The sequence below is a fragment of the Alosa alosa genome, chromosome 7 (genome assembly GCF_017589495.1).
Source record: "Alosa alosa isolate M-15738 ecotype Scorff River chromosome 7, AALO_Geno_1.1, whole genome shotgun sequence".
Classification (NCBI taxonomy): Eukaryota; Metazoa; Chordata; class Actinopteri; order Clupeiformes; family Clupeidae; genus Alosa; species Alosa alosa.
Genome location: NC_063195.1, coordinates 7,093,559 through 7,106,869, shown reverse-complemented (window position 1 = coordinate 7,106,869; position 13,311 = coordinate 7,093,559). Strand labels below are relative to the sequence as shown.

The 13,311-nt window shown below is 41.7% G+C and overlaps 1 protein-coding gene across 3 annotated transcripts in view; it reads left to right on the top strand.

The window, feature by feature from the left end:
• LOC125297292 (zinc finger protein 501-like) overlaps positions 1-13,311 on the top strand; it is a 65,021-nt gene that overhangs the window by 18,156 nt on the left and 33,554 nt on the right. For all 3 annotated transcript variants that reach the window (XM_048247573.1, XM_048247572.1, XM_048247575.1), the window contains one exon: positions 9,755-9,831. In XM_048247573.1, coding sequence (XP_048103530.1) covers positions 9,796-9,831 — 36 coding nt within the window. In that variant the 5' untranslated portion in view covers positions 9,755-9,795. The remainder of the gene's footprint in view (positions 1-9,754; positions 9,832-13,311) is intronic.

The window sequence follows — 13,311 nt, the reverse complement described above, 5'->3', positions numbered from 1 at the left end:
TCCTTACTAATATTTGTGTCATCCAGCTAACACATTGATTAATTCTTTTGACATTTTGTTCCTTTATAAATTGCAATGTAATATAAAGGTACGTTTTTGAATGTCATTACCCTGACATGTGAGGGATAACGCCACCGACGTGACTTGTTATAATGCGTTGACTCATGGACAAGGGGAAATGCCATTAACTCGGCGTCACGCAGCGGCAATTTTCTTAATATCGATATTTCTCCACATTACTTGATCCAAATTCTGTAATTTTTGCTGGATAAATGTTGTACAAAAATGGAGTTTCGTATCAAAGTGGAATGGTTGTTGTCATAAGTCAGCGGCGTTAGTTTGAGCACATAATTGAGGTTTGTTTACATGTGTTCAATGTAAGTCAATAGGGCGCCGGTATTCGGCCAATGGCGGCGTCCAAAGAATCTTTTGCCGGATAGCAAGACAGCGGTTTCAAATCACCCATCAATTAACCGCGTAAGCAACATTGTGACACCATTTTGTCTTGCATTAAGTGACACAAATGGTATTGCCCTTATCTTATAACTCCTTGACTTTGCGACCTATACCAGGCCTATGGTTTTCAAAAGTCAAATGTTCCCTGACACAGACATTCGATAATTAAGAATGTTTATTGACTTGAAACATATGCTAATTTTTGCAAATTCCCTTCATTCAACCCTTGAAGACATCATGGATTCGTCACTCAGTGCATATCACCATATCTTACAATAAACAGCAGGCCGTACCAAATATGGGTATAAGGACACTGTAGAATAAGCGGTTCAATCCTGCTTTTGAAATTGCAACAAATGTATGCATAGTGTCCAACTTTAGGCCGAAATTGTAACGTATTCTCTCAGTGTAAAGTAAACTCTCAGTACATTTTTGTAAATTGTTTTGTCAAGTTTATTTATATAGCGCATTTCATACACAGATGTCATTCAATGTGCTTTACATAAACAAAACCAAACAATATTAACAAATAAAAGCATAGAAGGGCAATATAGTCAAAGAATAGTTTAAAGAGCAAAGATCATAATAAAAAGAAAACATAACACATAAGGTAAAATCATTTAAAGATAAAGAATAATTAATAAGCAAAAACAAAGGCAAAAGTAGTAAAAAAAAGTAATAAAAGACAAGGTAGAATAATTATCAAGGCAGATTCAGAATTTGTAACTCGGCGCAGTTAGCCGAAAGCATCTGAGAACTGAGAGTTTGTTCTTAAGTCTAGATTTAAAACTGGCTACAGTTGGTGCCTTTTTGATGTCATCCGCAAGTTGGTTCCAGAGCTGAGCCGCATAGCAGCTAAAAGCTGCTTCACCATGTTTAGTTCTAACTGTAGGTTTTACTCTTTTTCTTTTGTAGCACCCCTCTACTCTACTTAATAATAAATTGCACTTTAAAGTAAAAGGAGGTGCTTCTATGAGTTACTTTTAAGTTTAGGGCAGTTCTAGGTTCGGCATTAAGGGGGGAGTAAATTGACAAGGACACCAGTATGTAAAATGTTATAAATAAATAATTAATGCAGGTTTATTAAATGCAAGAATATCTTTTCTCTATGAGAAAAGAAGAGGAAATACTAGTAAATAGAAAATAAATAGTAAATAAATACAAAACCCTATAAAATAATAAAGAGCTCTTAAAAATGCAAAGTATCAAATCAATAGTTAAAAAAAACTCAAATGTCCAAAAGAAAAGAAATACCCGGTAAGGTGGTGTGAGTGTACAATGTCAGTGTATGTGTGAAGGCTTATCTGTATCCAGGAACAGATCCAAGGGGTTGGTTATCCAGTATGAAAGGGCAGTTCAAGGGGTTGGTTATCCAGTATGAAAGGGTAGAGCAGTTCAATCGATCCAAGGGACTGACTAGCCATCCAGTGTTCCAGTGTACATAAAAAAACCAATCGGAGTTCGAGGTTCAAACAACACAGGTCTTCAACAATCAGTAGAAAAATAGGTATAAGGAAAGGTAAGATGATCCAATACGATCAATAGATTTAGAAAAAGTTAGATTAGAGTTAGATAAAAGTTAGTATTCATTTTCTTAAGAGGATTATCAGTAACGCCTCTAATCAATTTCATTCAAGTGGAGTCTCGAGAGTGAAAAACAAACCCGCCACCTAGGAGATGACTATACCACAATAAAAGTATTTTAGAATACCTGCACTTTCAAGCAGACCAAAAAGAAATACATATAATCATGTAAACTCAGCTTCTTGCTATTTATTCATATTTATTCTATTTATATATTAAAATATGTATTGAACTCCAACTGTTCTAAAACTAAAGTTATGGTCTTAGTAACCAAACTTTAAGGTGGGTTACCCTCCCCTTAAATCACCCTGAGTCCCTTCATGGGTGTCTACAGGTCTAACTTTCGAAAGCTATATCCTCAGGAGGAGTGATTTTCTAGCTCATTAAAAGAGACCATGGCCCTATTAAGACCATCTAATATGGTGTGGGCGAAAGAAATAAGGGGGTTCCCTAGCTCTCCGTGATCTCTCAGATCTCCTGGTGGGAGGATCTTCAGAAGGCACTTCATCATCTGGCACCTCATGGAGTTCAGGTGCTTCCGAGGGCTCCCAAAGAGAGAGTCATCTTGAGACTCATTTGCTATGTCTCTCCAACTGTCACCCACGGGCTCAGGAAAGTAATTCTCACCGATTGCTGCTCTTTCAGCTTCTGCAGCAGCAACAGTGACAGGGCTTCCAGTGGCAGCAGCAGAGACAGGGCTTCCAGTGGCAGCAGCAGAGACAGGGCTTCCAGCGACAGTGACAGGGCCTCCAGCAGCAGCAACAGAGACAGGGCTTCCAGTGGCAGCAACAGAGACAGGGCTTCCAGCGACAGTGACAGGGCCTCCAGCAGCAGCAACAGAGACAGGGCTTCCAGTGGCAGCAACAGAGACAGGGCTTCCAGCGACAGTGACAGGGCCTCCAGCAGCAGCAACAGAGACAGGGCTTCCAGTGGCAGAGACAGGGCCTCCAGCAGCAGCAACAGAGACAGGGCTTCCAGTGGCAGAGACAGGGCTTCCAGTGGCAGCAACAGAGACAGGGTTTAGCAGCGCCAGCACCACGGATAGGACCCTCGGCAGTGGCAGTACCATGGACATTAATCTGACCCTTAGCAGTGGCAGCATGGACAGAACTTCCGCACCAGCAGCAGGGAGAGAACTCTTTCAGTATCGGCCGCAGGACTTTCAACATCAGCAGCATCAACGGGACCTTCAGCAGCGGCATTGACGGGACCTTTCAGGAGCAGCAGCACAGACAGGTAAGGCATCATCCAGGATTCCACAGGTAATCCCCCCCATGCTTCTCAGGTCCGGCTGGGTGAACAGCTGGGGAGTCATGGCGGCACTTGGGAATCTTGTAGACTCCAGTGGATTTTCTGTCAGGGAGATATTGAGGACTGTTAGTGCAGGAGTTATCACTTCAGAGTCTGAAGCGCCACTCTCTGACAGTTGAACAGGGCGTTCCTTGTTCTGGGTTGTCGGTCGTTCCCTTCTCGGGTTGCTCTAGAGGTTCCCATCAGTCAACACCCACAAGGCAGCAGCAGATCTCTGTGCAGAGTGCGGTTGGACCATCCGGCCCTCAGGTTGGACAACATAGACAGGTACGCCATCAACTTGTTTGATTACCCTGTAGACACTGGATTCTCACCGATCTGCCAGTTTATGCTTGTTCCAGAAGTCGCATGTTTCGAACCAAGACACGGTCTCCCTCTTCGGTGAGTGGACTCTCGACAGACTTATCGAAAACGCCTTTGTTCCTGACAGCCACCTTCTCTGCATTTTTCATAGCCAGTTCATAACTCTCTTTTAGGTGAGCCTTGAGCTTTCACATACTGAGAGTGGGAGGTTGACTGAACTCCTCGAACGGGCAATCCGAATGTGATGTCGATGGGTAGATGGGGTTGTCTGCCAAACATCAGCTCATACGGGGAGAAACCGGGTGACTTCATTCTTGGTGCAGTTGTAAGCGTGAGTGAGGGGTTGACAAAGTCACGCCATCTGCTCTTCTCCTTGTCCTTCAGTGTTCCCAGCATACTGAGGAGTGTTCGATTGTACCTCTCCACGGGATTACCTCTTGGATGGTAATGACTGGTTCTCACTTTCCCAATTCGGTAATGGCACATAGCTCTTTGATTGTGTGCTTAATTCCAAATCTCTGCCCTGGTCACTGTGGAGTCTCTCAGGAACCAAAAGAGTGGATCTAAGAACTGCTCCCAAAGACATTTGGCTACCGCGGCAGGCTTTCTGGTCTTTGTTGGTATAGCCACTGCATACTTGGTGTAATGGTCGGTAATCACCAAGATGTCTTTTGTGTTCTTGCTGTCAGGCTCGAGGGACAAGAAGTCCATGCACACCAGCTCCATCGGGTCGCGGTGGTCTGAATGTTGACAAGAGGTGCAGCTTTCTCAGTCTGAGACTTCCGCCTGACACATCTGCCACAGGACTTGATCTTCCTCTCCTCAGCAGCCATCTTCGGCCAATAGAAGGGATCTGACCAGGTCAAGAGTACGCTCAATCCCAAGATGCCCCATGTCATCATGCAGACTCTTGAGTACAGCAGATCTCAACTCATGAGGAAGCACAAGCTGACACACAGGGCGGGAGTCATAAAACTAAAGTTATGGTCTTAGTAACCAAACTTTAAGGTGGGTTACACTTTCAAAATTCTTTTTATTGTTTTTCGATTGACACAGACAAAGTACAACCTGATTATTTAAGAATTAAATAAGGGGGGAAAAGGTGATTTGAGGCTATAGGGTTCAAAAGGGAAGGAAGCTGTAGGCCAAAATTTCTTCTGAATTGGGCCCATATTCTCAAAGAGTGGCGCACAACTATGTTTCCACCTGATCCAGGAGGCAGTGGTAGTGCTGCCCCCAGTAGAGCAGGGAGGGAAGTTTGTTGGGTGGAGTTGTTTTCTATGGAGACCCATGATGGGGTGGGATGAAGGTGAAAATGTCTCCAGAGTATCAGAGTTAGGACGTTAGCTGCCCAGTAGTAAAAACGGAAATTAGGGAGGGCCATACCTCCATCACACCTAGCTGGAGGTATGCCTTGTTGAGACGGGGATGCTTATTCTTCCAAATATACGATGAAATGAGAGAGTCTAAAGAGTTAAAAAATGACTTGGGTATAAAAACAAGGACACATTGGAAAAGATATAAGAATTTAGGAAGTATTTTCATTTTCACAGAATTGATACGTCCAATCAGTGTTATGGATAGGGTTGACCATTTTGATAGATCCTCTTTAGCCTGGTTCAGGCATTTCACAAAGTTTTCTTTAAAAATATGCGTATACTTTCGTGTAATAGTGACTCCAAGGTAGGTTAAATGTTCCTTTTCAAGTTTAAGAGGTATGTTTGAGTAATCCAATTTAAGTGCAAGGTCGTTGGCTGGAAAAAGTACGCTTTTATGTAGGTTTAATTTGTAACCAGAAAACTCTCCAAATTGGTCCAGCAATGAGAGCGCCGCAGGCAGAGAGGTTTCTGGGTAAGAGATGTAAAGGAGGAGATCATCCGCATAAAGGGAGACCCTGTTTTCTGTACCCCCCCCCTATGAATCCCTGAAAAGTGGCTACAGTTACGTAGGGCCAGAGCTAGTGGCTCAATAGCTAAATCAAAAAGCAAGGGACTTAAAGGACAGCCCTGGTGGTAACTATGGACGCAGAGGGGGAAGTATAGAGCAATTTAATCCAGGAGATTATGTTTAGCCCAAACCCAAACTTTTCTAAAACTCGAAATAGATACCGCCACTCCACCCTGTCAAATGCCTTCTCAGCATCTAAACTAACTACACACTCTGGGACATTACTCTCTGGAGGGTAAAGAATATCAAATAAGTGACGTATATTGAAAAAAGAATGGCGATTTTTTTACAAACCCTGTTTGATCTGGTTCTATGACAATGGGAAGAACATCCTCCAATCGTCTAGCCAACACCTTGGCTAGGATTTTCACGTCCGTATTTAGAAGTGAGATTGGCCTGTCAGAGGTGCAATCTTCAGGATCTTTTCCCTTTTTAGCTATGAGGGTTATGCAAGCCTGGTTGAATGTTGGCGGCAGTTCTCCTGTTCTTAGAGACTCTAATAAGACAGAAGACAGGAACGGGGCGAGTTTTGCAGAGAACGTTTTATAAAATTCGGCTGGTAAACCATCAGGGCCTGGGGACTTCCCGCTCTGCATCGATGATATGGCCTCTGTAATTTCCTCAACTGATATAGGTTCCTCTAGTCTAGTTTTAAGGTCCTCTGGTAGAGTTGGTAAGTCTATTCGACTAAAAAAAGTCTCCATAGCTTGGGAGTTAGGGTGGGATTCAGAAGAATATAATCTAGAGTAGAATTCTTTGAACATGTTGTTTATTTTAGTAGGGTCAGAAGACACCTCAGCATTGCTGCGTATTTTTGTGATGATTTGTTTGGCTTTTATACCTTTAAGTTGATTTGCCAGAATCTTACCAGATTTTTCACCATGCTCATAAAACGTACTCTTAGTCCTACGCAACAAGTTCTCTATATGATATGTGGAGTGGAGGTCAAATTCTGTTTGGAGTTCAAGACGTTTTTTATACAATTCAGGTGTAGTGGCCGTGGCATATTCCCTATCCAGTTGTAATATTTGAGTTGAAAGGTCTAAACGCTTTTTATTAAGGCTTCTATTCTTATTGGCTACAAAGGATATGATTTGACCCCTTAGGCTTTTAGGGTGTCCCATATAGTTAAGCAGGAAACTTCAGGTGTCATATATGTTTCGAGAAAGAAAGTTATGTGACCTGATAGCCATGTTACAAATACCATATCTGAGAGAAGAGAGGAGTTCATCCGCCACTGTCTCCTAGCCTGACCAATGCCAGGGAGGGACAGGCTTAAAGCTAGTGGAGCGTGGTCTGATATTACAATGCTATGAAGTTCGCAAGAGCGAACATGTGTAATAAGCTTTTTATCAACAAAGAAATAGTCTATTCTAGTGTAATTGTGATGTACCTTGGAAAAAAAAGAATATTCTCTCTCTCCAGGGTGCAAAAAACGCCATATATCAGAGATGCCATATTCAGAAAGAAAAGAATGTATGCGGCCAGGTGATTTGCGTGTCACTGCAGGACTGGGAGAGGACCTGTCCAGTACTGGGTCTAACCAGTTGTTGAAATCTCCCCCTAGTATCAGGCAGTGTCCAGTACTGGGTCTAACCAGTTGTTGAAATCTCCCCCTAGTATCAGGCAGTGTCCAGTACTGGGTCTAACCAGTTGTTGAAATCTCCCCCTAGTGTCCAGTACTGGGTCTAACCAGTTGTTGAAATCTCCCCTGTGCAGTGTCCCCTAGTACTGGGTAACCAGTTGTTGAAATTGTTGGAAATTTCTCCCCTAGTTGTTGTTGAAATCTCCCCCTAGTGTCCAGTTGTTGAAATCTCCCCCTAGTGTCCAGTACTGGGTCTAACCAGTTGTTGAAATCTCCCCCTAGTGTCCAGTTGTTGAAATCTCCCCCTAGTGTCCAGTACTGGGTCTAACCAGTTGTTGAAATCTCCCCCTAGTGTCCAGTACTGGGTCTAACCAGTTGTTGAAATCTCCCCCTAGTGTCCAGTACTGGGTCTAACCAGTTGTTGAAATCTCCCCCTAGTGTCCAGTTGTTGAAATCTCCCCCTAGTGTCCAGTACTGGGTCTAACCAGTTGTTGAAATCTCCCCCTAGTGTCCAGTTGTTGAAATCTCCCCCTAGTGTCCAGTACTGGGTCTAACCAGTTGTTGAAATCTCCCCCTAGTGTCCAGTACTGGGTCTAACCAGTTGTTGAAATCTCCCCCTAGTGTCCAGTACTGGGTCTAACCAGTTGTTGAAATCTCCCCCTAGTGTCCAGTTGTTGAAATCTCCCCCTAGTGTCCAGTTGTTGAAATCTCCCCCTAGTGTCCAGTACTGGGTCGGCAGTGTGTGCTTAAGTCAGGGAGGAGTGAAAAGAAACGGTCAAAAAAGGCAACATCATCAAAATTTGGAGCATAAATATATAATAGCTAATATAATACTAGCTAGTACGACTTGGGTATTGAACAGCTTTCCTATTACAATTAAGTAGCGACCATTCTTGTCTTTGATAACGCTGGAGGACTCAAAGGGTATGTTTTTCTCTATTAGAATAGCCACTCCCCTTGATTTGGCCTGAAAACAGGAGCAAAACAGTTGACCAACCCAATTCCCTCTTATGCGGGAGCAGTCGGTGTCTATTAAGTGGGTCTCTTGCAAGAATGCAACTCCAGCTTTCAGCTGCTTTAGATGTACCAGAACCTTATTCCTCTTAACCTGGTGGTTTAGACCCTTGACATTCCAAGAAATACAATTTACATTACTACCCATATCCAACTAGTGCTGCTGAATACAGACAGATTGTATATACACATGTAGCAGGCAGTCTCATTGGCACAACAGAGTGAGAATAGGCCTTTGAAAAGAAAAAAAACATCCCAAACAAAATTATAAGTGAAAAAACTTAGGGTACCAGTTGGAGAAAGAAAGAAAAAACACCCAGCTGAGTAGTGAACCCCCCTCCCCTTTAGCCTTCACCCATAGTGCTGCTAGGTCATAAAGCAGCAACCTTTTGAACACAACCATTGTGTGAACAAACAAACTTCACATAGGGCATCTCAATACTCCCAAACCTGAACAGTAGGTTTTACTAATATTTTGCTGGGGTGTCCCACCATCATGGTTCTTATATTGCCAGATTCCAGAAATGATGATTACATATTTTGACTGGCATGCTTCCTAGTGACTTTACTGCAAAGATATGAAGAAAACGGATGCACTTTCTGTCTTGCACTATGCACTTTATGTCTGTTTTTGTCTGTTGTATGTTTCCTTGTCTGTTATACTGCATGTGAGAGATGGAGCGAAATGCATTGCATTGTATTGTAGGCTCACTATACATATGACAATAAACCCAACTTGAACTTGAAATAATAATAATAAGACACACATTATTATTTCTTGATATAAAGCCATAAGACATATGCAAATGTCACATTATAGCCTTTCCTAGATATAGGTGGCCCAGATAGTCCTAAAAAGGAAGATATAGTGGTATATTGGCCATTAGATTAACTAGCTGAAAAACACAGGTGACCCCTTCTGCATATTTTCATGGAGTGCTGAAATGTAACCTACTATTTTTGTCTATTTCTCAGCTGTGAAACTCAGCAAATATGCTATGTGGTCGTGGCCAAGGCTACTTCAAAATGTACATTCTGCAGGCTTGTCATCGTGCTTTTCATTGCCTGAAACATAACTTTTATGTAGCCTACGTCCTGACTAATGACAGACTAAGCGAGTATTTGGTGTACTTAGATCAGTCATGACTTTCAGAAAACAACTTTTAGATGGCATTTTTGGCTGTTGTGGTTTTACAGTGTGCAAGTAAATGTCGTGACATAACTGATCAGTGAAGATTTTGCGGTGGCGCTCAAAATCCAGTGGCGGCGCTGTGCCGCTGCGGAATACATTGTAGGGGGAAACAGTAAGTCTACACTGCATAGTGACTATATGTCATGCGGTTTACTGCACTATCTGTTGACATGGCCCTTTTCTGCTTATTTGCATTTCTAGTTAGACACTAACTGCATTTATTTGTCTCTCTACTTGTACTCTGCACAATAACAATAAAGTTGAATCTATTTTGATCTAGTAAACTAATGTTTCTAATCTAATTGTTTGCTCTTAAAATGAGAAGATTTAAAAAAATAATAATTCTACTCCCTGTGTAACAGGTTAAAACTCTGGATGGGATCATCCTGAGTCCATCTGGAACATGGATCTCGGACTGCTCTTTGCTGAACCCCAGCAGATGGACCTGAGAGTGACTGTGAAAGAAGGCGTGAGGGGAGGAGGAGGACTATGGCCATATGATTCCCTGCAAAGATGAACAAGACCAAGAAGAAAAGCCCTTTGCAGAGCTTAACTGTAAAACTGAAACGGACTTATCAGACTACAATATTATTTACAGTGAACCACTACAGACAACAGCGAAGATTGAGGTGAAGGTCGAAGACGAGGATGAGCATCTACAAGAGTACGATTGTCTACAGGAACGTAAGTTATTTCAGATACACATCCGTCGTATTCATTATGTCAAGTATAAACGGTATATAAACTTTACTTCAACTTTCATTACAATGAAATAATAGCAGGCCTACTGTAGATTTCTTAACCCGCCCCACAATCAAAGTAGTGGACATGCATTAAATAACCAAAAATACAAAAAAATGGATCGTCCACGCAGTAAACCCAGGAAGTTTTACCAAACACGGTTGAATCACACAAAGACACAAACAGTAAACCTCCGTACTTTATAGAATTATTGTACCGGCGGGTTAAGAAATCTACAGTAGGCCCGCTCCATTCATTCACTCATAAACAAAACAAAATGCGCACATCACGCCAGCAACCCCATAATCCCCCCAAAACAAACAACACACAAAACAATTTGTCCAGTATATTGTGCAATAGGTCAAGACCATGGAATAATTAAATGTCTGAGCAAACAAAACAATGTCCTTTTAGGAAGTGGCAGCCTCTCCGCGAACGCAAAAAAATAAGGAAGGACACGGCGGTCCAGTTTTAAAAACCCCGCGTCTCACCAGCCTGTCCTTGTTGGCAAATGTCCGTCCAGATTAGAAATCCCTTTATAGCAAAAAAGGCAAAGTATCCGACAATGTCCTAGTGAACGAAAAAAGGGTGATCCGAGACCGTGCGATGATACTCCACACTCACGTAGTCCAACATGTCAAACACATAGGCCTGTTCGCGCTGCCCCTACCTAACGTGATAGCAGAACATAAGAAAACTTTGAACCTGTCCCACGAACGCCTCCCATTGATTGACAGGCCAATCAATCGGAGTTCCTCATTACCAATGTGAAAATCAGTCCTCTATACCCGTGTGTTTACTTCAGTTCTAGTATCTAATGTTCATGACTCACATAATTACTATCATACAAACAGTAACATTCAAAACCATACAATGAGTACATGCTCAAAATAAAACACATAATTTTAATGGGTGACCATTACAATCGTTGCGAAAAAAATAGTTTTGCAGAAATTGTGCCTGTGGTTTTTGCAATATTGTTGACAGAAACTATTTGTGTGGTGCAACCTGTTAAATATTAGTAGGCTGAAATTTTTAAAAACAAAATGAAAAATGTAGCCTGCAATTTACATTTTAAATTCTCATCTAACAACAAAACTTTAGTGTTTATTCATTTTGAACCTTGGCAAAATAAATATCTTATTGTAACAAATATAGGCCTAAATGTTCACAATGATAACTGTTTAACTATGAATACTTGCAACTCATTGTTTTAAAATGCCATTTCAAGCTAAATATTTGCTAATTGGGTCATATTGAAATGCCAGATGCAGAATGTCTGTTAAATATTAGTAGGCTAATATTTGCTAATTGGGTCATATTGAAATGCCAGATGCAGAATGTCTGTCTTTAATTTCAAGTTTATATGGTAACTCTTCCAGGTGTTTCAGAACACCCAGACAGCCTGCAACAGAAGATCGATGGACAGAATGATGAACTCATCCTGCAACTTGAAGGAAGGCTGCACCACTGCACGGTCTGCAGGAAGAGTTTCACAGCCCTGAAAGAACTCAAGAAACACCAGCAAACACACTTAGTGAATGAAAAGCTGAACAGTGGAAAAAGGTGGCATCAATGTGCAGATTGCAAGAAGATATTTACGACCGCCAGAAATCTTAGACGTCACATGCTTACACACACTGGGGAGAAGCCTCATACATGTATTCAATGTGGGAATCGCTTTACACTAAAGACAAGTCTTAACACCCATATGAGAATACACAGTGGAGAGAAGCCTCATAAATGTATCCACTGTGGAAGGCGTTTTTCACAAATTTCAACTCTTAAAACCCATGTCATGGTTCATACTGGTGAGAAGCCTCATAAATGTATTGAGTGTGGAAAAGGTTTTACACTAAAGAGGAGACTTAACACCCATGTGATTCTACACACTGGAGAGAAGCCTCATAAATGTGACCAGTGTGGAAAATCGTATACAAGATCCTCAAATCTTAAACATCACATGCGTACACATAGTGGAGAGAAGGCTCACCAATGTGTCGAGTGTGGAAAAGCCTTCTCAGAAATATCAGCTCTTAATGCCCATATGCCAATACACACTGGAGAGAAGCCTCATAAATGTGACCAGTGTGGAAGGCGTTTTTCACAAATTTCAACTCTTAAAACCCATGTCATGGTTCATACTGGTGAGAAGCCTCATAAATGTATTGAGTGTGGAAAAGGTTTTACACTAAAGAGGAGACTTAACACCCATGTGATTCTACACACTGGAGAGAAGCCTCATAAATGTGACCAGTGTGGAAAATCGTATACAAGATCTTCAAATCTTAAACATCACATGCGTACACATAGTGGAGAGATGGCTCACCAATGTGTCGAGTGCGGAAAAGCCTTCTCAGAAATATCAGCTCTTAATGCCCACATTCTAGTACACACAGGAGAGAAGCCTCATAAATGTGTCGAGTGTGGCAAATGTTTCTCACAAATGTCACGTCTTAAAAGCCACATACGAATACATACCAAAGAGAAGTCTCATTTGTGTGCCCAGTGTGGAAAAGCATTTAGACGAATTGCGAATCTCAGAGTCCACATGCTTACTCACACTGGTGAGAAGCCACATACATGTGACCAGTGTGGGAAATCATTTTCACTCATTTCAAATCTTAAAACCCATATGCGAACACACACAGGAGAGAAGCCTCACAAATGTGTCCAGTGTGGAAAAGCTTTTTCATTTTTTAAAAGTCTTAAAAACCATATTCTAACACACACTGGGGAGAAGCCTCATAAATGTGTCCAGTGTGGAAGAGCTTTTATACAAAATTCACATCTTAAAACCCACATGCTAATACACACCAGAGAGGAACCACATAAATGTGACCATTGTGGGAAAGCTTTTGCACAATCGGGAAAACTCAATAGCCATATACTGATGATGCACACTGAAAATAAAAAAAAAACAGTGAATGTCAAACATCATACTGGAGAGAAGCCTCACAAATGTGAACAGTGTGGAAAAGCTTTCGCACAAGCTCGACATCTTAAAACACATATGCTAGTACACACCGGAGAGAGACCTCATAAATGTGACCATTGTGGAAAAGCTTTTGTACAATCGGGAAAACTCAATAGCCATATACTAATGATGCACACTGAAAATAAAAAAAAAACAGTGAATGTCAAACACCACACTGGAGAGAAGCCACATAAATGTGAA